The sequence below is a fragment of the Cygnus atratus genome, chromosome 18 (genome assembly GCF_013377495.2).
Source record: "Cygnus atratus isolate AKBS03 ecotype Queensland, Australia chromosome 18, CAtr_DNAZoo_HiC_assembly, whole genome shotgun sequence".
NCBI lineage: Eukaryota > Metazoa > Chordata > Aves > Anseriformes > Anatidae > Cygnus > Cygnus atratus.
The window spans coordinates 6,101,961-6,127,064 of record NC_066379.1 but is presented as its reverse complement, the minus strand read 5'-3'; the positions used below and the strand labels follow the sequence as shown (position 1 = coordinate 6,127,064).

The window sequence follows — 25,104 nt, the reverse complement described above, 5'->3', positions numbered from 1 at the left end:
GCCCTCACCCTCCATCACCACCTTGAAGAGCAACGCATCCAAACCGACCAAGACAGAGCAGGTCACCACATCCCCACCAGAGATGAAGCTGGGGGCTCTCCCAAAGCCACCGAGAAGCCCGTGGCCAGGGCATTACAAAAAGAAGGGGAGCTGCAGAGTCCCGGGGGCGGCTGCCACCCTCCTCCTTGCCTGGAGGGGAGGCACCGTGCGGCTGGGCTGGGCGGGAGGAGGAGGAGGAGGAGGAGGCGGCGGCCCGGCCTCGCCTCCCCCTTCCCTGTCGCCGGGTTTCCTTGCAGCATTTCCATGCTAGAGGTCTCCACCGAGCTGCGGAGAGAGGATCTGCCTGGCTGCGCCGGGCCCTCTTCCTTCCTTTGTGCATCCCCCGGCCCCGTGCAAGCCGTGCCCCCCCGGCCCGGCAGCCACGTCCCCGTGTAATCCCCCTCCTCCCGGAGCCTCCCCCGGCCCCGGAGGCTGGAGGAAGCCTCCCCCCGGGGCAGGCAGAGCGGGGACAGCGGCCAGGAGCCGGCTGCCACGTCGTGCCACCCCTTCCCGGCCCGGGCACCGAGGCCGCATCCTTGCCTCCATCCTCCATCCCTGCCTCCAGCCTCCATCGCTGCCTCCGGCCCCGTTCCCCGGTTTTGGAGGCTGCGGCGGGGTCTCCCCGTCCGCGGATGCTGCTCGCCTCCCCGGGCCGCTGGTGCTAAATGCTGAGCGCCGACAGGATGGAGGAGTTTCAGAGCGAGGAAGAGGAGCCCTGGTACGACCAGCAGGACCTGGAGCAGGGTAAGGATGTTGGGGGGGGGCACCCGGCCGGCTGCGAGGGATAGCGGGACCGGAGGGCAAAAAAATGGGGTAAATCCTGGGGGAAGGGATGGGGTAGCTTCTCACAAGACTTACGCTTGCTTGGCAAAACCAGCGCCTCGTCCTGCGGCAGCACCTCCATGGAAATCTCAGATCCGCTGCTCCCAGCCGCTGTCCTGGCCAGGGAAAGTTGGCTCAGATCTGTCCTCAGCACCAGGCGGGTGAAATTTTGGTGTTATGGTAAACCAGTACCCCAGAAAACTTGCTGCGGGCGGAATACAACATGGATATAGTTCTGACGTTGCTTTCATCTCCAAGCAGTTGCAGGCAGAGTTAGCAGGCACGCTAGTTAGAAATGGAAAAATCAGAAATAATGTATTGCTAAGCTGAGGATGCTGAAAGTGTTTCCCAAAAGCTCTTGTTGTCCAAGCCTAAGCCCAAAGGGATCTTCAGCTTCCAAGTCACCTTATTACTTCTGGAGATTTCTCCGATCAGCCATAAAAGCAGGGAAAATTGGGAAGGAGAGAAAAATGAATGCCAAGGTTCAAACAGCAAAAATGGGTTCGTTAGAGAAATAAAAGCATTCACTTGTGTAGCTTGTTTTGAAGTAACTGTGCCTACATTTGCACTAGTTCTATGTAACGTTTATCGTAAGGCTGGTCAGTTAGTAGCTGTATATATTTGGGGCTTTATTTTAATGCTTATCTTAATATTTTGAGTCAACACACAGCAAGCAAATAACTGAAAGAAGTCCCATTTCATACCAGCAGCCCAGGAATAAACTGAACTGATTTGCCAATGTGTAGGGAAAAATTTTTGTACCCAAATACAGCCACCCCTCCGACGTGCCGCGCTATAGGTCTGTTACAGTTCCACGTTTGCTTGAGCCAGCTGACTGTCAGTACAGGCATGCAGTCCAGCTGCAGTGCCTCTGCCCACCGTCGCTCCCAGTCCATTATGTCATGATTTAAAGTTTACACAACTTCAGCTGCAGGACAGAGGCCCGGCAGGGAACGATAACCAGCCCCCAGGGATTTTGCAGCTGTTTTTTTTAGCCCCAGTTTGTCAGTTAACAGGAAGTATTAGTTGCTGGATACTGGGCCTTGTTCTGTGGAATACAACGCTGATATTAAAGTGGGGCAGGGGATGGAGATGGAGCTGTCAGCTGGGTAAACAGTGCAGCCTTTGAGTCCTCAGAAATTCACATTTCTGGGTGACGTCTTCCCATGGCTCACAAGGGGACTGGGCAGCAGTCCAGGGGCAGGATGTCAGCTGAGGAACAGCAGAACTACAAATGAATATTGGGAGTGTCAAACAACGCAGGACTGTGTTTTTCAGCCTAACGCTGTCCCTGCTGTCAGGTTCGTGAGTCAGCACTGGCTCCCGACAATAAGAACACCTTCCTGCTGCAGGCCAGGCTCCCTGCTCCATCCTGGCAGTCCAAACACAGCGTAACCAGCTCCAGATGATGGACTGATGCTGGGGATAGACTCCACCTTTGAGCACACCCAGGACTGGAGACAAAAACAGACCCAAAACAAAGCCCAGCTGCAGGGCTTGCTGGCCCCTGTAAGAATAGGGGCTTGGACTAATTCAGAAGGAGAGATGGAGACGGCTTTAACTGAAGTCAGCCAACTGGAAAGGTCCTACAGGGTAATTGCGACCGTAATTAATTTGCATGATGCACAAAGCATCACGAAGGACAGTGCTAGACTTTGTCCACGTATGCCATAGCAGCACGCGGAGGCCTTTGGGGATGGCACAGCCCTGAAGCTGTCACTTTGGAAACTGGGGGGTGGAAGCACAGTGTGAGACGCCCAGCACAGCCTGATTAGGAGCTGGGCCGGCATTACTAAGAGGATCAGCATGCCAACAGCCAGGGGTTGTGCAGAAACCCATGCCTGGCAGCAGCCAGAAAGACAGATGACAAAAGCATAAGCCTAGAGACTGGTGCTTGGGAGCAAGGGGTGGGAGAAATGAGCAGCAGCCCGAACTAGGGGAGAGAAGAAGGTGCTGCTGTGAACCAGTTGGTTGCTGGGCCTTTATCGTCATCTCACAGCATCATCAAATATTTACTACATTTACATCCAAAACTGTTTGCTAAGCAACGGATGGCTTAACTGGGAGCTCTGTGATGATTATGTTAATTAACCATTTTAGCACCACAGAGAAAAATGTGCCTTCAGCTCCACTCTGAGCACCTGTTACTTTCCTCCCCATCCTCCACACAGCTTTGGCTTGCTGAAATAACTCATTTTATCCAGGAGAACAAATCCCAGTCACTCCTTCTCCCCACTCCCTGAAGTGCCCACAGTGACTGCATCACCTTGGAGGCAGCAAGATCAGCAAGATCCAGGAAATAGTAGTGGTGTCCTCTGAGGTGTTTTAATTACAATGGTTTGAAGAAAGCTCTAAAAACTGAGCTCCCATTGCTTGCTAGCATCAGTGCTTTGGTTCAGCCGCAGCCTCACCTTGCCCAGGCTGGGGAAAGGCCTGGGGGATCGGTGGGACCCGTGCCTCTAAGTACTAAGACAGGTTACGGCTGCAGCGAGCCTTTCTCCAGCCACGGGGAATTGATGTGGCTATGCTTGCATCATACCCTGTGCACAGGATATATGTGCAGCCAGAACCAGAGAGAACGAAAAAGAGCTAAAATTAGAGAGGCTGAGCTGCAGACAAGTGGGGACACCTTTTCTGTCCACCAGAAGCATTTGTGTTGAAAACGGCCATGTGGCAGCTCAGTCACATCTGGATCCACCCGGAGCAGAGCCCAGCCCCAGCAGCTGGCTGCTGACCTCCTCCAGCCTTGATCTCCCCCACAACAATCTCCTAAAACAAGTCCTTCCCACAGTCACCCTGCTGCTTTCCCTGCACTTCCAGCTCCTTTCCCTCTGCCAGCATCCAGGTCTATGCTAAAGAGCACAGAGCCCATGAGGAGGGCTCCCAACGCCCCCCTTGCAGCTCCAGGAGCCTGAACACAGCTCAGTGAGTTAACCAGCAGGGCCGGAGGCAGGACAAGAACCAGCATCACCCCGTCACTACTGTGAGACCAACAGTCCCCTCCTCCTGGGCAGCCACAGAACCTTTTGGGCCAAACCCCCTGCACTGCATGCAAAGGACCTTATGACTGTAACCTCTAAAGGTCTCCAGACTTAAGTATCTTATTTTAATTCCTCCTCCTGACAAACACCTGAGTGCTTGCATGCTAAGAAGGAAAAAGGACACAAGGTGCTGAGCTGGCACCTCTCCTAACTCATCTGTGTGAGGACCCAGGGTCAGCAGCAGGCCAGTGACCAGCCCCTGGCTAGAGCAGTGGGCTCAGCGCTAGCAGCCATACCTGCCTCTTTTCTGCATCGCCCAGCCTACACAGGGCGGTCCATACAGCTGCAATTCACAGCCTGCACGCCCAAACAGCTCCTTGCACTGGGGAGCATGTAGCACCCCAAAATCCATCCCTCGTGCTGCTGTTATCCCAGCAGCCCAGCTCTGGGGACGAGCCCCGCAGCTTGCCTGCCCTCCAGCAGTCAATTTTGCCTGCAGTAGCTGAGCCACATGCTTATTTAGCACTGCACTGCCCCAGGTAGCTTGTGGAAGTGGAAAGTTTTCAGTGACTAATTGCTGAGCTGCTTGGAAGCGTTCAAAGGAACTAGAAAAATCACAAGGGAATAAGATGGTGCTTATTTTAATCTTTCAGATGAGGAAGGGATGAGCACCTCCAGTTCTAGGGAGAAAATACATACATGCATGCATGTATATGTTTCCAAGAATAAAATGTGTGTATGTCTTAGAATAAAAATTGCTGTTATGTGAAGAAGGCAAGGAAATGAGGCGTAAGGGAGTCCCACACAGTAACTCCCGGGATCTGCCTCCTCATCTCGCACAGAAACTCCTTTCTACGCCTGCTGAACCCCAGGCACATACTTCCAGCTGTGGGAGGGAGCAGAGTTAGAGGAACTGCTGGAAAAGAAGCGAGGAGAGGCAAAGGGGAGCGGGGGGGGATATAATAAAGTTCAGTTTTCTGTATATCGCATCCTAAAAATCCTGCACACGAAGGATTTACAGCCCGAGCCCTGAGGGCCCTCCTGCCCACGGCAGCCCTGATCCTGAGGACTCGGAGCCCAAGAACTGAGTGCGGACACCCTGCCCTGGAGGCTGTCCCCCACCACCCATGCATTTTCCATTCTTTTCTTCTCTTCTGTACCAGCCTGTGCTGGCCGGTGCCAGGGCGCTGAGTCAGTGCGACAGCCAGGAGCCACGTAGAGGCGGGACAGCACGAGGGTCCCATCCTGCCTCTGCTACAAGCAGCGCCAGGGCTCAGGCCGAGCACAGCTCATTCTCACACGGCCAGTCTCCTCTCCTAAAAGGCCTTCCCCGAGCAGCACGGGGATACATTCCCACCTCACGTGGCTCTAAAAGACCACTGTGCGCTCACACCAAATGCATCATTAGGGCTTCCAAAGCTACTGCGGACCATGCTCAAAAACAGACGCACAGGCCAAGAAAAATCAGATGTATGGGCCAAGAAAAATGCCTCCGGTACAAAATACCCCAGAGGAACGAGACCAGATGTTATGCAACTGCTGGTCTTTGCACAGCTGGGAATTAAGTGGTTTTATATTAGTTTTTGGTTTTTTCCTACCATGTGTGTTTAACAAACAGCTGTAAGCCTTCTCTTCAAAAGGTGACGGTTCTTTTGCTGGCTTAAACAGCGTGTTCCTTTGCAGTCCTTTGGGAAGTTGCTCCAGTTTACCCAGTGCGCAGTGCAGCTGCCCTGGTGCTGCTCAGTTACCTTGTCTCCTGCCTGAAGATTTTGGCCATTAGAGCATGGAGTGTCCAGGTCCACGCTGACCTCTCCCCATCGTGCAGCCACAGTGATGGAACTAGGATGTTATGATGCCATCTTCTTGGCCCACAAGGAAGTGCTGAGAAGGGAAGAGGTGGCCAGGAGCTGCTCTGGGCAGGAGGAGGCAGAGCAAGGAGCAGCGCAGCACATCCCCAGAGCACCAGACCTCAAGGCAGAGCTGCTTTGGGATGCTGGATGTGGTGTGGAGCTCCTGGAGGAGGCACCGTCCTACATCCTGTTTGTATCCACTGCAGTCAGGACTAGTGATGGCCATATATAAAACCAACTTGAGAAAACAAACAGGATTTGATCCCCCTGTTTCGTTGTAACCTCAGGCTGAAAGGCTACAGCGCCGTGCTCCTCCTGCCTCACTCCACACGTGGCACTGATCACTTGGCTGCGGCCGGGAGCTCTTCCCACGCAGGCCAGCACCTCCAGCTGGTGCCAACAGCCAGGCACCAAACAGCAGGGCCAGGCACAACCACAGCACCCGGAGTAATGGGGCTTCACAGCATCCGCCAGCAGCAGGTGGGAAGGGAGCAGGATTGGGGCAGCACCATGCGAGACCACACACTCCTCCACGGCCAAGCAGAGGGGCTGCTAGGGAAGGGGCCAGCAGGTTTCTGGGGCTGCTGCAAGGGGGTCAGGCTGTTTTCTGCATTTAGCTGTAACCACATCTGTGGAAGAGGGATCGTCCCTGTACCTACGTGCTGCTGGCACACGAGAAGCAGCAGATGCGAGGAACCGGTTGTGGGGGGCTGCAGCAGCTGCGCTGAAATTTGGTCACTCCCCAAGGGACCAAACTGCTCAGGATCCCTGGTCCTGCCACCAGCAAGAGGGCAGCATAGGAGAATATTTGGTGTGAGCACAACCAGGACCAGAGAGGTGACATTGCTGGCGTGGTGACATTCCACTGCTGGAAGCGCCGTTCCCTTCTGCTCCAGCGCGCTGACCTGTCCTTTGCAGGTTGCCTTTGCTCAGGGCTCTTCTCGTGCTCACCCCACACCGTGGGGCAGCAGCGGGTGACATGCTGAGCCTCCCTGGTGCTGATCCTCGCTGTCTGTCCTGGCTCAGTGACAACCTCCTGCCCCCCAGAACCACTGGGGAAGATCCCGCGTGGCAGCAGCCCACATCTGGGTCTTTAGCTTTAAAAGAGCGAAAGCCTCCATTCACGGTTCTCTGCATCCCCACATAATTAATTAGCTAGAGCTTCGCTGCCTGGAGGAAGGGTGCCTGCAGGAAAGCATCGGCTTCCTTTCTCTCTCCTTTCCTTGCTGCTTCTCCCCAACAACTCCACTCGTATGCCTTTATTTAGGATGCTCTCTGATCCAGGTGCACTATCAGAGCCTCCGAGCCACCCATCAGTGAGCTCTTTGAAACCATTTTAGCCTACAAGGCAAACAGAGGCAATGAGGCTGTTTAGATAAGAGACCAGCAGGGAAAGACACAGATGGGGCCCGACCATGGTCTAATAACACACTGTGTTATCAGGCTGTAACAACACAGCAAAATGAACGTTGATTGCTGCAGGCACGGGGATGGGACGGCTCTGTAGGGGTTTGTATAGACGCATACAGCTTATAAGCAGAGGCAACCAACCCAGGGCTCAAATATTAACATATTGCCCCGCCTAGAGAGACTTCAGGGCACTGAAGGACACAGAGCAGAAAGAAAAAGGAGAGCATCAATTAAACCAAAAAAGCCCGCTGGTCACCTGAGAAGAATTAAAAAAAAAAAGAGGTGATAGAAATGAAACACTGAGCAGGATTGAAAAGCACAGAGGGCAAAGAGCAAGTGCAGGGTCTGAGAAAGCTGGAGAGCCTCCCCACAGCACAACCCCAACCCCTTTCCCTGCCCAGGAAAGGGAGAGTTGCTCACAGGGAGCAGGTGGGCTCGCTGCCCTCATTCCCTATCAGGGTTTTCCAGTCCTTGCTGGTGGCACTTTTACTCCGGGGACAAGAGCCTTAGGAACAGCATGGAGGGAGCTGCTCTTGTCGCTCTTGCCTCACCCCCCTGCCAACCAGATCTCTCTACCACCACCGGGGATGCTTGCATAGCCAAAGGCAGCCCATGGCTACGTAACAGATTACACAAGAAAAAGAAAAGGGAAAGAAAAGGAAGAACAAAAGCACGGAGGCAATCCAGCAAATCTCATTAGGCTAACAGAAACGCCCGTGTGCCCAGCATCAGCTCACCCTAGCTATAACCAGTTTGAAATGGGGAATGGAAGAGGGAGGACGCGGCTGTGCTTTGCCCTCACCCCTTGCCAGCCCTGCCAGGGCCACCTTTCACCCTCGGTGCACTTCAGAGGCAGTGCTTGCTTTGCAGTACACCCGATTACACCAAAATGGCAGCACAAAAACCACATAGCACATCAAGTGCAAAGCAGATTTTGGTAGAAATATCTGAGTTGTGTCAGTGTAAAAGGGATGGAGAATCCATCCCTCAGCAGTAACAGTGGTGGCTCTCCCTGAAAGCTCTGCTTGGCTATGGGAAACACTTTCAGCTGTGGAATGGGTGCGTAGACACAGATTTTCCACATCCACGTATGTCTGTGTGATGTTTGTGAGATGCTGAGTGAGGACACTTGCTTCCCCTGCACCCCAACATGTTCCACTCTAAAAGCTTATAAGGGCTAAGCACAGATTTGCTCCATCACCTGTCATGGAGCAGCAGTAAGCGATACACAAAAGCTGATCTTCATCATAATGTACCCAGACAGCACAATCCCTTGCAACTAAGAAAAATAAATGAGCAGCAAGCACACCCGACCCTGGGGTAAACCAGCATGGCATCATTTATTTAGATTTTGAAAGGAATAATTGCACCTACCCTTGACTCTAAGTACCCGTGTGTAATGGAGCAGACAACAAATGCAATTAAATTAAACGTCAACAGCATTAAACATCAGTTCTTAACTCTCAACCTACCCCATCCATCAGCTAACAAGCACCCTGAACTTCCTCCAGAGACCTCCACACCAGAGCCCTGCTGGCTGCTCCTCCCCACTCTTTAGCAGGTGAATTCGCCATTTGCGGAGGTAGAAAGGGCTGCTCCTCCCCTGCAAGCCATTTAGGAAGGAACCTCAACAGATATTGAGCTGAGAAGGACTTCCAAACACAGCCTCCGTACAGCCCTGCACGCCGTGAGCCAAAGGACCTGCGACACCCCCTTAAAGCCTGCATGTCTCTAGGGACTCGGTCACTGTCAGCTCTACCGAGGGACAAAACCCCTGTAACTGCACCAGCCCTTCAGTGCCTGCTGAAAATCCTCAGACTTCAGCATTTCCTGAGGACACAGATCAAACCTGGCCCATCCAAGGCACCGAAAGCCCGGAGGAGGGCTGGGATGTTTAAAGACAAGGAACAAACCGCAGCGGCCTCTGCCCAGGCACTGACAGCCCAGCACCTCAGGGCAGCAGGCGTGCTTCCTTGCAGCCAAAATACACAAATTGCTCGATGTGGGAGAGAAGGTGGGGGAAAGCCCGAAGTGGCTGCTCCAGATGGTTGCTTCCTCCCAAACGCTGTATTTATGAGGACACTGAATAGCTGCCGGGTCACAGTTGTGCTGAGAGCAGCTGAAACACGCCCTGCCCAGCTCCAGGCTCCCCCAGAGCCCCAGTCAAGGCTGGGGAAAAGCATCCTTCAGGGAGCAAAGTCTGCTCTGCCCAAACAGGTGCAGGCCAGCACCAGGAGCACAGAAACAGCTCCAAACCTTCTCCGTGCCTTAGTGCAAGCTGCTGGGGCAGCTGGGACACGTTCAGCTCCACAGCAGCCCCACGCAGGGCACATCTGCCTGCGCCAGCACCGCCACGGGATGCAGCTTTCCTTTCAGCTAAAGGCAACCTGCTGCGGGTTTTTGGATCGGGATTTTTCAGGGGCCCAGTGATGCAAAGCCAGTGTGGTTACAATGGGGCCCCCATCCCTGCAGCTCCCAGGCGGCTGTCTCCTGGGATGGAGGGAGCACCCGAGCGCTGCTTGGATCCAACACCAGCTCCCTTCCCCTTCTCTCTCTACCATTTGGTCTCTCTTCCCTTCCCTCCTCGCTATGGCACCTTTCCCAGGGAAATAGAGCCTCCCTGCCTCTGCTTCACTCTGCAGGCACAGCTCTTTGTTTGGGGACACAGGGGGTCTCCTCAGCTGTGTTAATTAGAGGGGTCACACTGTTAATTAGAGGGGTCATGCCAGGGCTCGCGGCACTACGCAGAGCCACAGGACACAGAGCTGGTATCACCCAGGACAGTTTGCATCTGCGGTCTGCATCTCCCAAGCTGGATTTAGGCAGCCCCCCCATTTGGGATCCCCAAAGGCACTGTTTTGAAGCCGAACGTTGGCTGTTTTGTGGGTGGTACCCCCAGCACAGCTGTGCCCCCATGCTTTTTTTCTCCTTCCGCATGGAGAAGGGGGGGAGAAGGGAGGCATCAGCAAAACTGCTAAATTAGGGCACATCACACAGCACTGGCTGGCCGAGCTGGTGCTGGAGGAGCAAAGAGGAATTACAAAACAAAAAGTGAGGAAACCACAGCGCTGTGTAGAGAGAATCCTTAAATTCCCAAACAGCCCACTGATAAATTCATGTCCAGCTTCAGGTTCCTGAGGTCTCTAAGGAGCAGAGCTGTGTGCTACCCAAGCCTGAGGAGAGCTGTGATTAGCACCAAGATCGAGATGAACCTGCTTTAACAAAGACATTAAAGCACCTCCATGCAGCGTCCCCTCCCTCCGCATACTCCACAGCCTGGGGGAGACCAACAGGTGGGGAAGAGGACCCAGGCATGGCAGGGGGGTGACGAGACAGGATTACAGAGGATGCTTTAGCTGGCAGGCAGGGAGCGTGTGCGTGCTGATGGCTGAGGCAGTTTAAAGACCCTGAAAGAACCAATTCCCACATGTCCTTTAAGTCTGGAGTCTCCCAGGCCCTTAAGCTCAAAATGGAAAAGAAGAATCAATTTCCTCCTTGGAGCTCAGCCCCGTTCTTTCTTCTTTCCCACTCGTCCCCAAACGCTGCCCATTTCCCCCATTAAATTATTGCTGACAGAGCCCTTTAAATTACAACGCCGGATCTTGCACTGCCTAATCCACTTAACTCAACCCCAGCTGATTAAATCGGATGCCATATGGTGGGAGAGCACTGGGGTAATCCGCGGGGACGGGGACACACTTGACTCATTACCTGAAGCCCGCTCCTCTGCATTGGGCCCTCCTTGCTGTGGAGATCAGGCAGGACGAGTGTGATTTGCAATGTGCCCATCTAGCAAGGACACCAGCTCTGGCAAGGTGACAGTGCCATTAAGTGCAGCCCCAAGCAGCTTAAGGGCACAAACTCTCCTCTGTCTCTGCTGGAGTTTGGCTGTGCCCCCAGTCCCCAGCTGGTGCAGCAAACACTCAGTCCCCCAAGGACACTTTGGAAACTGGAGAAATTTGGTGCTTGGAAAAAAAAAAAATAATAATGAAGGAGGTCTGTCCGTGGGGACTCATGCCTATATCCCGATAGCACTCACAGCCCTCAGACCAGGTCACTGCGTGATGAGGATGAAGGTCACATCCTGCAGTAACACCCCGCAGTGCCTATTCCCAGGCTAAAGGGGAGACCCGAGGACACGGAGCAGCTGCTGGCAGGGACCACAGCTGGGGAGCCAGCCCCTGGCATCGCAGGGGCTGCGCAGAAAGAAAAGCAGCTGTCACCCAAATTAATAACGTAACAGTGCTTCCCACAATGTATCATTATCTGTCAGGAGGATCGCATCCCAAGCACTCCCAGCTCTCCTCCCATACGAACAATTGTGCCTGGAAAGTCAGTTAGCCTTAGTTTATGATGAGACATCTGAAATCAGCAGTTTTCCCAGGCACAGGATACATCCCAGGGGTCCTGGTTCCCCTTCTTCTTGTCCTTCTGACAAGTTATCACCATTTTCCAATCAACTGCATAGCCAAATTAACTGCAGGAAGAAATCGTAGTGCTCCAGCCCCAGCAGAACCTCCGTACAACACATCATTAACTGCAGGCTAGAGACGAGTGCTGTGACGCGCTGAGAAAATACCAGGGCAGGACACCCAGGTCCCTTCACACACTGCAGGACTGCCGGTCCTTATTCACCCAAAATTTGTGTGATAACCATAACAGAGATAGAAGAGTAACAACACACACTGATATCTGTTTCCTTACCTTCTCATTTTGAAGGCTTAAGGTCAGAGTCTCAATCTGCCACCGGACAAGCTAGGCACTCCTCTCTAAAAACACCAGGAAAAATGAAAACCCACACAATCACAGGAGGTCAGGCTTTAAAAAGACAGCCAATTTCTGTGAAAGCAAAGGGACATTATCAGAGCCAGCTGTGCTATCATGGGCCCACAAACTGCATCACCTGAGGAGCTCAAGCTTTGGCTAACACAGGGGTTCTGGGTGGGGGGGAATTCTTTACCCCAGAGACTTCAAACTCCATATTTTCAGCTGGCCATGCTATCAACGTCTATTTTCCCTGCACTTCTAACACCCAACGGTCTCAGCAGCCTCCCAAAGGCGTTTAGAGCTGGCAGTGAGGGAGCACAAAGCGTGGGCCCTCGCCCCCCGGAGCTGCCCCGAGGAAAGCAGCGGAGCCCCCCGAGGCCACAGCGGGGAGGAGCTGCCAGCCCGCGGTGTCAGTCTGTTAGCGGGTGATGGATGGGGGCTGACAGGGAAGGCAAGACACTCCCTTCGTTACAGATAATAATATGATTTACAGAGCATCCCCAAGGCCCCACAAGGCTTTACCAACCCTCACTGTCATCCTGATGGATGCTGAGCCCCCCAAGAGATGGGGATGGGGGTGCTGAGCTGCAGCCTCAGCCAGGCCTCGTGGGCCTGATCCTGGCTGGCAACACGCAGGATAGCACTGAAGGGTGATGCAGCCAGCTGGGCACCAAATCCTCATCGCGTGGAGGAGCTGTGGATGCCCCAGCTCAGCCTCCCCTTGCTCTTGCAGCCCGAACAGATGAAATAGGGCAGATCCTGTACGTCCCATAAGCGTACATCCACATCGAAACCCACTGGTAAGAGCAGCCCAGCATGAAGCAGGCCGCTGTGGCTTTGTCCCTTCTGTTTCCAGACCTGCACTTGGCCGCGGAGCTGGGGAAGACGCTGCTGGAGCGCAACAAAGAGCTGGAGGACTCCCTGCAGCAGATGTACGCCACCAACGAGGAGCAAGTGCAGGAAATCGAGGTAGGGATGGAACCGGGCCAGGACGGGGACAGGGGTGGCTGGGTCACCGCTGTTACCTCGGGGTGACGCCGAAAAGAGGGGATGGGAGCTGAGGTACCTTCCATACGCGCCTGAAATGGGGTGGATTAAGGTCTGCTTGAGCCGATCCCAGCCTTGGAGAGGTAGCCCTATCCCCACTGACTGCTATTTCCCCCCTCTCGCCCCCCTGCCCAGACGTGAGTGACAGATTTTGGCACCAGCACCGATCACAGCTGGGGCACGCGTGGCCTCTCCCAGCCCACCCGCCTTCACGCTCCTTTTTCCGTGCTCCACTGCTGCTTTGCCTGGGTTCCAGGCGCTCACAAGCGTGTTTGTTCTCAGCCAGCCCCTCAGCACCCTGTAACACAGCGGCCTTTGTCAGAGGCACAAACTGGCTCCTTCTCAAAGAGCTGCAATCATCCCCACTGCTGTTTCAGGCACCCTTTGGGGTCAGCATCAAGCTCAGAGACTTAAACTCGCTGTGCAAGGAGGGGTTTCATCCTCTGCAAGGCTTCCAGGGATCTGTGAATTTAAAAAGTTTGAAAAGTGATGATTTAAAGAGGTGCAGTGCTGGGAGCTCACAGGAGTAGCACGTGGCGGCTGCGAGGGGAAATGAGAAGGGTTTTGGCTGTGCCCCTGCAGCACTGCACCCCGAAATTTGGGGTCTGATCCCAGCTGATACCCCTCTGCCAGGCTGCGCAGGATGAAACCCTCCAGACTGGCACGGAGGCAGGCAGGGAGGGGTCTGTCACCAAGCAGAAGCCACAGCTCTCCTCATATTTCATGGATTCAGGTTTTTTAGCCTGAATTCCTACAGAAACACAGCCTCCACGATTGATCTGTCAGGCGATGCAGCAACCACCAGGCCCAGTTCAGTCAGCCTTGGCAAAGGCTCACAGTCACAGGGAGATCAACTTTCTTGGGGTATTGGGAATTAAAAAAGCAGCTGAGTAGAGACAGACCGAGGTCAGTGCCCTTCACAGAGGACAGAAGAAGTTCAGATGTATTTTAAATACAAATATTTACAGCGGGCAGGGGGTAGCATGAATACCTCCACTGGAAGAGGCTTCAATCAGGTAGAGGATAAAGCAGCCACAAGACACAATGTCACAGGAAGCTAAGGATATAGGAATTTCTGCACGTTAAACAACTTGGATTTGGGATGTGGAGTGTTTTTTGTCTCGGCTTTTCCTGCAGTATCTGACCAAGCAGCTGGAGATGCTGCGGCAGATGAACGAGCAGCACGCAAAAGTCTACGAGCAGCTGGACCTGACCGCGCGGGACCTGGAGCTGGCGAACCAGAAGCTCGTGCTAGAAAGCAAGACGTCCCAACAGAAGATCCAGTGGTACGGCCTTCCCTGCTCCTCGCCCCGGCGATGCTGTGCCCGGGGGTCCCTCAGCCCACCTTTCCCCTCAGCCTACCGTTCCCCTGCAGCGTGCTCTCGCTATCCAACCAGTCTCTTATCGGCCGTGCTGATGCTGGTTAGCACGGGTCAGCCACAGCACGGACAGCCCTGGGACCAGGGCTGGCTGGAGAAACGTGCCTGGAGCTGCCAGGAGGGAGGCACGGCAGCCGTTCCTCCTCAGAGGGTGAATCCCCTTGGCTAAGAGGCACATAATGATATCAGGGAGGTCCTGAGCACGCAGCCCAGCAGGCACACTAGGCACAGAGCCAGCACCTAGCGAAGTCCTGGCTCGGTGGTGCTGAAACCCCAGCCTGTCAATAGCTCCTCTCATACAGCAGGCCCGTGATCAAGGTCATCCCTGGAAACAACAGGCTAAGCCGCGTCCTTGCGCTGCGGCATCTTTTGCCAACAACTGCGGAGAGGGAGTTTCAGAGCAGAGGGGGAGTGCTGAAGTGGTTTTACAAACTGCATTCACAGCCAGAATAAAGCTAAGTCTGCGCCCAGTGTTTATTGCTACAAGAGATACAAGGGAAACAAGAGGAAGAGTAAACTGCTCGCCTGTCTGCTTGGGCCCTTAAGTGCAGAGATATTCCAGGATAGCGTTCACGTCCCAGAGGCGACTGTTTTAGCCAAGAGATTTGAGGTCAGAGGGCCTCATACCTGTACTATCCCTTGACAATGCTTCAATTCCCCCCCTTTTTAAAAAAAAAAAAAAAATCATCCACGATAGACCACACAGAGAGCAGCCCCTGCCACCAAAAGCAAGCACTGTCACGCTCCCAGGGCATACACTAGAAGTGTGGATTACTCTACACAGCTCAACTTTCTCTATGGGGAAGAAAAAAAAAAAAACACTTTCAAAAGACCTGTGGCCGCGGTGCCCACCTCCTCACCTGTGCTCTCTCCTCTGTCTGCAGCTTGACAGAAACGATCGAGGGGCTGCAGAACCAGGTGGAGGAGCTGCAGAAGCAGGTGGAGGAGATGCGGAGCTTGGAGCAGCTCCGCATCCGGCGGGAGAAGAGGGAGCGGCGCCGAACTATCCACACCTTCCCCTGCCTGAAGGAGCTGTGCTCCAGCCCCAGGTATGGAGGGGCGGGGGGGCTGAGCCATGTCTCCAGCCTTCTCCCCAGCTCCTCTGCCTGTCAGCAGTGGGTTAGCCCCTCTGACGTACCCAAAAACCCACAAATAACCCCACAGGGAGCCAGGCTCTGAATCAGAGCCCCCTGGAGGGGCTGGTGTTCTCTTGGGAGGGCGGCAGGGGGCTAAGAGGGCTCCTCGCCAGCCAGGATGCTGTGCTCAAGCTGGGACAGCCCAAACCAGCCTCCCCCAGCCCAGCCCAGCCCGCCCAGTCCCACACCATGTAAAGGAGACCCTTTGCTCAAGCTGCCCATGCTGCTACCCCTCCCCACCAGCACATCCCGTGCTGCATCCCTCCAGCACCTCTACCCCACTGAAAGCAGCAGAGGTGCTGTGGTTTTGCACCATCTGACTCCAGTAACTCCAGCAGCCCCCAGTCCCAGACCACGATACGCTATATGGTGCCAAATGCTGCACAACTTCAGCACTATTGAACACTTGATCCTCCTTAAAACCCAGCCCCTGTGCTAATTCACTGACACCGTGAGGGCACTTCTTGCTCAGCTTTGTCCGTAATAGAGGCTTCTTTAAATAGATAAGCAATCAATAAACTTTTTTTTTTTCGCAGAAAGTAGCCACTGTCAGAGGGTACAAACAAAAGACACTTTTACTGCAGCAGCACCGGGGATGTAATGAGGGCATAACCTAACCCCCAGCAGAATCCACTTAATGTCTCTGTGGTTCTCTCCCCACGATCCCCCAGTGCCACCGTCCCCCAGTGCCTCAGGACGGTGCTGTGCCTTGCCAATCTGCAGTCAGCTCTGAAGGTCACTCTGCCCTTCAGTAACTTGGGAATCTGTTCAATATCCCCGCCACCAGGCATGCCTCGCAGGGGAAGCCATAGAGCTTTCCTTTTTCCAATCTGTTCTAACTAGATAGGATGCCACTGGCGCTTCATTGAGGAGGAAAAAATGATTTCCTGACAGCAATGTGAGGGAAGGGGAAAATGCATACTATTGCTTCCCAGGCGGGGAGCAATGAAGAGGCAACTCTGTCAGACATCTCTTTCTGCCTCCCCCATTTTGTAAATCTTCTCCCCCTCTCCCTGAAGCACCTCCCAGGCACAGAACAGCAGAGACCGCAGGTCCTCTGGGACAGAGACCAGTCGCTGTGTCCAGCAGAGCCACCACCACACCTTGGGGTTTCCTGGCACACGGGAGGAGACACAGCTCCCTCCATCAGCTCAGCAATTCTGGGCATCAGTGGAATGAATTACATGGCAGTAAGCCACAATCTGAGTCCTTTACAGACTGTCACAATCTCTCAGGGGTCTTTCTTCTCTTTCAGGTATGAAGACGCATTTCAGGTCCACGGTTCTTCAACAGAGTTCAACCAGAAGCCGCTGGAGCGGGAGAACGAGCGTCTCCAAGCCATGGTGGACTCCTTACGGTCCCAGGTCAACCAGGAGAAGCAGCGGAAGGAGAGGGTTGAGCGAGAGTACACCTCTGTTATTCAGGAGTACTCGGACCTCGAGCAGCGGGTGTGCGAGATGGAGAGCTGCAAACTGCGCATCAAGGAGCTGGAAGCAGAGCTCCTCGAGCTACAGCAAATGAAGCAAGTCAAGAAGTATCTGCTCAGCAGGGAAGACAACTTGTCCGAGGCCCTCCTTGAGCCGCTGAATAACGCACCAGAGGCGGACTACATCGACCTCTCGGAGGAGGAGGGAGGGAAAAGTCACGGGCCGTCCATGACGCCTTCCCCAAACCACCCCGTCCGGAAAAGCTGCAGCGACACAGCCCTCAACGCCATCGTGACCAAGGACGCCGTGAGCCGGCACGAGGGAAACTACACACTGCACGCCAACAACGTGCGCAAACGGGGCATGTCCATCCTGCGGGAGGTGGACGAGCAGTATCACGCCTTGCTGGAGAAGTACGAAGAGCTCCTGAGCAAATGCCGGCAGCACAAGGACAGCGTGCGCCATGCGGGGGTCCAAACGTCTCGCCCCATCTCTCGCGACAGCTCCTTCAGAGACTTCCGGGGAGAAGGATACGAGTTGGAGGAGAGGAAAAGCATGGAGAAGACCATCAGCAAACACGTGGAGGCCGTGGATAAGCGGCTGGAGCAGAGCCAGCCCGAGTACAAGGCTCTTTTTAAGGAGATCTTCTCCCGCATCCAGAAGACAAAAGCAGACATCAATGCCACAAAGGTGAAAAACAAGAGCACCAAATGAGCCCTGTCCCGCCACAGTTCCCACGTGCTAGCCCACCAGCCGAGTCTTCTCTTTCAGCTCCAGGAAACGCTTTGTGGCCTCACTGCTTTGAAGGTTCGAGAGGCCTCATGTTATATTCTTGTACGGGAAGGGAGTGTCCGCAGTATAAAAGCGAGAAAACGCCACAGGGACTCAAGTCGTGTCTTTAAGCTTGGGCTCTGGGCAGCTCGTTGGAAAAAAAAAAATTGTACATTGTAGTTAGAGGATTTCAGAAACTGTATGATGGATCTCTGCATGAGTTGCTGCCGCGGCCAGACATCACAACAGCAACAGAAGCCACACCACAAACCAGAAAACCGTTCACCTCCTCCCCCCTTTTCAGCTTGTTTTACCGTCCGATTATCTGCGAGCAAAAGCCTGGATGTCCTCCAGCCCTCTGCAGCAGCCGCAGCACGGTGCTTCACAGCAGAACAGAAAAAGCCATTGGAACTTCAGGGGCTGCTCAAGAGCACCAGCCCAAGCCTCCACTTTGGTTTTATGGCTAAGAACCTACGCTTGTACCCAAGAGACCTTCACCTAACCTCTCCCCTTTCCCAAAGGGCAGTATGTTCTTGCTATTCAAGCCATTCTCTTATCAGTCAGGTTTTTCAGCTATTTACAATGCAAGCTCATTGCAACTGGAAAAACTTGAAGAGAAACGTAGAACTGATTGTTCTGTCTTCATCAGCGTTTCTTAGTAATTCAGTCCATATTCTCCAGGCTTCGTAGGCATATGGGATTTCCTCGCTTTAGATCTGCCCCAGTATTTCAGCCCAGGTGAATCATTGTGCCTGGTAGGAACTTGATGACCAGGGCTTTCCCACAAGCTAGACAAGAAGTGCTATTACAGTATCAGAGACATGCTTTCATCTCACAACCTGGGTACCAGCCCTCTGCACTGTGCTATTCAAGAAGACATCATTGCCCCCATCGTAGCAAGCTCCTCCGATACAGTTTGCATGGGCTTGCAAAACTGCCTAGCAATGACTCATGTGCAAGTAGAAGAAAAAGAGCACTATACTCGTACAGTGTCAGGAGCACTGGCCCTGGCAGTAGCGCTGATCACACATTCCCCCATGCTTTTGCTCTGAGTACCTTCCCAGTCAAGAGGACAGATTTCAGTTTTCTGCTGAAAATAATCTATCTTGGCTGAGATACCGTCTCCAAAGGTCGTCACCTCTCATGTGCCAGTTCACTTTCCAGCACTGAAATCTCCTCGCTTTTGCTTCCACTGACATGCAAACACACAGCCAGAAGACCACTGCAGACTCAGGAATCACCAGTTTCCATTTTTCATAAACTAGATGTTGACCTTGTACGGTCAGACACGTGTTTTAGGCAGAGAAGCAGCATTTCATTACAGCTTAGGCAACACCCTGAGCACTGAGCCACAAGAAATGAGCAGTTCAGTGTAAGCTACCTATTCTGTACCAGTCTGGAGAAACTTTAGGCCAGATTTGGATTTTATTTTCACCAGCTTACAATCCAAAATCATGGGTAAATGGCTGGGATTTTTGCAACATTGACATAAATATATCAGAATTTGGCTTTGGAGGGGGAAGACTGTTAAAACATAACTATCCTCCAAGTCTTTGACCTTGGCACTATGTGAGGAGCTACCTTTCTTTTACTCACAACAGAATTAATGCAAAACTACCCCCTCGGCCCTCTGTATTTATTAAACTGAGTACCACTGAGGTAAGTCAGCAGGAGCGCGATGCCCAAACTGCACTCGCTCCAGAGGTCTCCTCTTCCACCCGTCCACCATCAAGCACTCCTCGCTTCCATGCTCTGCATTTCCAGGTGCCCTATGGCCCCCAGCTCGAGAAACGTTAGGAGCCATTAGCACGGGCGTGGCTACCAGCTCTGTAACAGTATGGAGAACCTTCATGCCTTATTTATTTATAATGGAAAGCGGTTGTCTAAAAAAAATAAATAAAAACAAACAACAACAGCAACTAAAGCAGCGTCAAGTTGATTTTCTCGGAGTATTCCCCAGTTACTGTGCTGTCACAGTATATGGCATGACAAACACCAACGCCCTCGTACTTCAACATTTGTACTGTGGGATATCTGAAGCAAAGTTGTTTTAAGTCAGCCAGTGTTTACTCTGCAGGCATCTGGCTGTTGCATAGGTGTGGGAAGAGGATTGCCTTCACTTTCCGTTTTAAACAATAGTGTGTGAATCAGCACCGCAGTTAAGTGTACATCAGATTAAATATATTTTCAAATGCTTTATTCTCTTCTCAAATAAAAAGAAACACCAGTATTCTCAGAGCTCAGACTTTCTTTACAGCTCTTTTTACTTTTAAGACCAGCACAAGAGTTATTTCTTTGATTTTCATGTATGATTTGGGTCAAGAAAATGCTTCAGGCTCCTCTGCAGAAAGCAGAGAGAATATGCCGAACTATACTGCTACATTATTTATATAACATACTTTTTATGCATTTGGACTACTAACGCTTGCCACATGATAAAAACACTCTTTTGTTAGCTCGGAAGTCTCTATAAAACTGTACAATTTCTAAGCTTGTAATTCAAATGCTATTTTTGTTTTGGTTCTTTCTTGAAAACCACACATCCAAAAATGACTGATGTAAGTAACACAATATTAGTGCTTAGCTTAACAAAGAAACAGCTGCCATATATGAGCAGTTTGCTCAGCAAAGTGCTGAGGGCATTTTTTTGTCTGCATCCAAAAATATTAGTGGCCATATATATGTCCTGATGACTGTGTGATTCAGAGTCACTTGATTTTTTTCTTAAGCGAGGCTTTCAGCAATCAAAGGAAGAAAAAATTAGCATCTTCTGCCCTTTTATCCCACCTTCTATCTAAATTTTTCAAACTACTTTGAAAATACCAGTGAAAACGATGTAGCTCCATATGAAGTAAGACGAGTATTAAACAACCACATTGCGTACCACAGAAACTGGTCCAATAGAAAGCAGCAGCTATTTAATAGCACACCTCCATGAATCAGGGCAGAAAGAGAACAATCCAATTAATCCAATTAAAATGGACGAGAAAAAGAACAATATAACAAGAAATGACTAATTTCAGAATTTAGCAAAACCAATTCCCCTATTCAGATCACGCCACTAAGATTAACAAGGATATATAGCTTGTCGAGAATTTGGTTTCCATCTGAAGTTGAAAGATGAAATGTAGACAAGCGTATTTCCATCAGATCTAGCTTCGCATCTTCCTTTAGCTCCAGTTTAAATGACCCTTCAGAAAGAAACAGGAATGGACCGCTTGAAGCACAAATTCAAGGGTTTTTACAGAGCTTGAATTCTCATGGGGAAGAATGCCCATCTACTGATTCAGCAGTCTTCCCTGTCTTACAGGAGCTGAGACCTTCAGGAAGGTCTCTCAAAGTCCCAGCTTGCTCCCACCATGCTAGTTCATGCCCTCACTCACACAGGGAGGGACCAGTCCCTTGCACACATCCCATTTCGGGGATGGCTCGTTTCAGCTCTTGCTCTCCAGAGACCAAACAGGTGAGCTTGCTTTCTAATCAAGCATCTGTACTGAAGCAGTTCATTTCTCCAGCTTCAGTGTCGAAAGCCTGGCTCTTTATGGGTCACATCAAAGTAAGATCTTGTCACGCCAAGCCCTGTCAGGGAAAGCTCTGTTTCCAAACATCCAAGTGGAGATCATTCTGCTTTTTACAAGTCTGTTTGGACACCTGCACCAGCCAACAGAGTAGGAGAGAAGCAAAGCCAGAGAAGTGCCCTTGCAGACAGCTCTTGCTTCAGCTGCGTGACCTTCAAGCTCCTTCCCCAGCCCCTCTGTGCACTGCTCACTGACACCTTTCTTGGCATGAGTTACCAGCACAATGATAATGCTGACATGTTTAACAACAGTTGGTAAAATGAGTCATCCTGCTTTGGATGTTTTACCCATCCCTCTGGCTACAAGTCACAAACATTTACCTGTTCCCTGTTTGAAATTAAGGTCACCAGATGGCGTGAGTTGTCTCTGACAGCTCTGTGTTTTTTTTTTCCTTAAAGCATTCCATTTTCGGCTGAATTTGGTTGGCAGAAGCTGAGCAGAACCCATTCTCTTCCTACAGGCCTGTGGTGTGAAACCAGAGATGTGATTAAAACAAAGCACAGTGCTGTGACCAGCACCTGTTGGTGCTGGCCAACCCACCACACTGCACTCCTGGGGTCCCAGTTTCCAGATTTTGCACCCCTCGCCCAGCTGGGATCCCCTCACGCCACATGGCCTCTGTCAGCTTTAAACACCCACTTTGACTTCACCCCCAGGTTTAAGCAGGTTGTCAGCTCCTGTCAAAACACCAGCGCTAACAACAGCCCCATCCCTGCTCCCGGCATCTCCCTGACACCAGAAATAGCAGTTCCTGAGTATTGAGCACAAACCCTTCTCATCAACCTGCTGTGACAGCTCCCACAGGAATCAGCCGAAGGCTTCTCACAAGCTCACAACTCCCTTGCAGCCCCTTCCCCTCAGCATCTCTCTTGCAGACATAGAAATAGAAATGTGCACGTTTATAGAAACAGACCTAGAAATAAACCAGCCTTCATTAACATATATATATATGTATTTTTGCCCCTGTATATACAGTATGCTCCTGTGCACCGAGGAACTGAGAGCAGCCACCCCAAGGTGCCCAGAGCTGCCCCTCGCCCTCACACCCAGCACAGGGCCTGCCTCGCCCCCCAACCCCAGGGCGGCCCCTCCCCGTCCCGGAACGCAGCTTCGCGGCCGCCGTTTCCGCCGGGACGCCTTTTTGTGGGTGCACCGCGGCGGCCAAGATGGCGGCGCGCACTCTCCGAGCCCTGTGCCGGCCGCGGCTGCTCGTGGCCGGCTGCTCGCGGCGGGCCGCTGCCGGGGCGGAGTTCCGGAGCGCCTACAGCCTGGACAAGCTGTACCCGCCGCGGGGGGGCGGCGGCGACGATACCGGCAGCGTCCCGGCGAGTGGCGGGGGGGGGAAGGCGGAAGAAGAGCGAGGGGCGGGGCCTCTGAACGGGTGGGGCGTTGGTGGGCGGGGCTTAGCAAGGAATGGGCGGGGCTTCGTGAAACGGGTGGGGCGCGGTGTGGGCGGGGCCTGAGCCACCTCAGGCAGGGCCCCCCCCAGAGGCCCCGGGGTGCCCCTGAGGCAGCCCCGTGCCAGCCCCTGACGCCCCCCCCCCCCGCTGCCTTTTCCAGGAGCAGGAGGCCAAGCCGCCGGCCCTCGACATCCCCATGGGTGAGTGTCGCGGCCCCACACGCCTCAAAGATGGGTGCTGGGGGCGTGAGGGCCCCCTGAGGGCAGTCAGTGCTGGGAGCCGCGGGTGGCTCGGGGGTACGGGGAGCCTGGTGATGTGGGGAGGTGCTCGTGGATGTGGTCTGAGGTGTTTATTGCACGTGAAAGCTGCAATATGGCTCAGAGAGACAGCAGTTGGTTGGTAGGCTCCCACGTAGGCTTTAAGAGCAACAACAAATTACCCATTTTTGCTGTCCTCACGATGGAGAATAGAAACATTCATAAAAGGTAACTTAAACAGACTTCTCCATTTCCAACCCCAGAAAACAGTCCGTGCTCAATGCACTGAGCTAAGCTTGAGGCAAAAGCACCACCAAGGCTTCCCACCAAGGCACCAAAGCACCACAATAGGCTTCCTTCAGTCCCACACGTGGTGTTTTGGGTCGTCCCTCTTCTCTGCTTCCCACTGCACTGCCGGGTTGGTGTCCCACGTCACGTTGCTGTTCTTCTCTTCCAGACCGACTGACTGTATCCTACTGCCGGAGCAGCGGCCCTGGTGGTCAGAACGTTAATAAAGGTACGAAAGGGGTTCTCTGACTTAAGGAAAAGTCCCAGTCTGTATCCAAGCGTGAAACTTGTTTTTCTATATTTGTGGTATAATATTAGGAGCTTGAAATTAAAGAGCACCTTTGTGCTACCTGATGGTAATTTTTTCATTATCACTCTACATATTAACACAACTTCTAAGTCTTCCCATTGCCTGACACCAGTGGTAGCATATTTCGTTCTCCTAGAAGCACTCGTCATGGGGTCATTGCTGCTATACACGTCACAGGAAACATCACTTCTGTCTGATCTGTTTTCATTATACATACAATAAGCCACCTAGATTCTTAAACTTTCCTATGCAACAAACTGTTGGCTTAATTCAAATAAGGAAGCAAAAAATACTTCTTGTTCTGCAATTGCCATTAAAACAAGGTAAGTAGTGACTGGTAATAGCATTAAATCCTGTAGTATGTAGAAATGCAAATACCATGAAAAAAATTTCCATAAAAGTTATCTTTTAGAATGGTACGTAAAAAAAAGTAGCAAGAAAAACTGTGATCCTTCAGGTAATCCATACTGGAATCATCATATGTTCAAAGCCAGCAGTGAGCAGACTGAATTACCTCATAAATCTTAGGAAGTCAAGCCGTTATGTTGAAAAAGGTCCTGTTTTTCCTCCCAGTGAATACTAAGGCAGAAGTCAGGTTCCACCTGGCATCGGCAGACTGGATCCCAGAAGCTGTGAGACAAAAAATGGCATCAATGGTAACTACCCTCTCCCTTCCAACCACTTTTTGAATTTCACAGTTTCAGCCAAAACATGACAAGTCAAACAGTTTCAGTGATCACATCATGCTTTTCCCTCCTCAGCACAAAAATAAGATAAACCGAGCTGGTGAGCTGATTGTAAACTCTGAAGAGAGTCGTTACCAAATGAGGAATCTGGCAATTTGTTTAGAAAAAATCAGAGTCATGGTCACAGAGGCTACTGAGAAGCCAAAGGTGGTGTCTAAGGAGACTGCACAGGAGCTCATAGCCAGGTATCGTTATTGAGACGGCCTTTATTTGATACAGGTTCAGACTTTTAACGTGACTTGGTAACAGATACTCATTTGGATTTTCTTTTTTAAAAAAATCACTGGTCCATTGGAACTTCACTGCTTTCTCAGGTAACATTTCAAGAGCAGGGATTGTTTTTTCTGCCTGTGGACATCTGAATCTATATTATAGCTGTGCTCACAGTTGAGTGTTTATTTAAAGGCTTTCTTTGTACACTAAAGAACTTTTTCATTGTGTTTCAGGGTGGAAAAAATGAACCGTGAACGACTAAGACAGAAAAAAATACACTCAAATATAAAACAGAGCAGGAAGGCAGATTTCGACTGAGAACAGCGGAGATGGAAGTCCTTGGCATACCACCATTTTAAGAAATATTGTTGGCAACTGAAGATGATACTAAACTTATGAGCTGGATTGAATAAAACCTGTCAAAAAATGTAAATAAAAATAATAAACATCTTTTGAACCTAATGATACACTGTGATAGTGTCTTTGTGTCCTTCATCCAGTCCTCTGAGTCTTTATGAGAGCACCCCCTGCTGCTGAACATGCAGTAGATTTGGGGGAAAGAAAAGAAAGAGTAAAAACGTTCTAACCACAGATTTAAATAACAAATGAAATGTTTACCATTTCAGGAAATTTTCTCTCATTATTTATGTCTGCTGTTAGGGGGGAAAAAAATAATGTGATTT

The 25,104-nt window shown here is 51.8% G+C and overlaps 2 protein-coding genes and 1 long non-coding RNA gene across 4 annotated transcripts; 2 read left to right on the top strand and 1 right to left on the bottom strand.

Moving 5' to 3' along the window:
• Positions 1–264: 264 nt before the first annotated feature.
• On the top strand, positions 265–19,659 carry CDR2L (cerebellar degeneration related protein 2 like). The gene is made up of 5 exons (XM_035558907.2): positions 265–783; positions 12,726–12,838; positions 14,054–14,202; positions 15,180–15,344; positions 16,687–19,659. The coding sequence occupies exons 1-5, from the start codon at positions 705–707 to the stop codon at positions 17,570–17,572; spliced, it is 1,392 nt and encodes a 463-aa protein (XP_035414800.1). The 5' UTR covers positions 265–704; the 3' UTR covers positions 17,573–19,659.
• An 861-nt stretch (positions 19,660–20,520) lies between these two features.
• Positions 20,521–22,106, bottom strand: LOC118253921 (uncharacterized). 2 transcript variants are annotated; one of them, XR_004780562.1, is made up of 3 exons: positions 21,978–22,106; positions 21,528–21,669; positions 20,521–20,820 (listed from the first exon to the last, which is right to left on the bottom strand). It is a non-coding gene; the product is annotated as an uncharacterized LOC118253921 (long non-coding RNA). The 2 variants fall into 2 exon arrangements; XR_004780563.1 differs by having other exon boundaries at positions 21,991–22,090.
• Positions 22,107–22,319: 213 nt separating this feature from the next.
• MRPL58 (mitochondrial ribosomal protein L58) lies at positions 22,320–24,883 on the top strand. Its single transcript, XM_035558746.2, has 6 exons — positions 22,320–22,532; positions 22,768–22,807; positions 23,322–23,381; positions 24,036–24,118; positions 24,224–24,393; positions 24,655–24,883. The coding sequence occupies exons 1-6, from the start codon at positions 22,374–22,376 to the stop codon at positions 24,737–24,739; spliced, it is 597 nt and encodes a 198-aa protein (XP_035414639.1). The 5' UTR covers positions 22,320–22,373; the 3' UTR covers positions 24,740–24,883.
• The last annotated feature ends 221 nt before the right edge of the window (positions 24,884–25,104 follow it).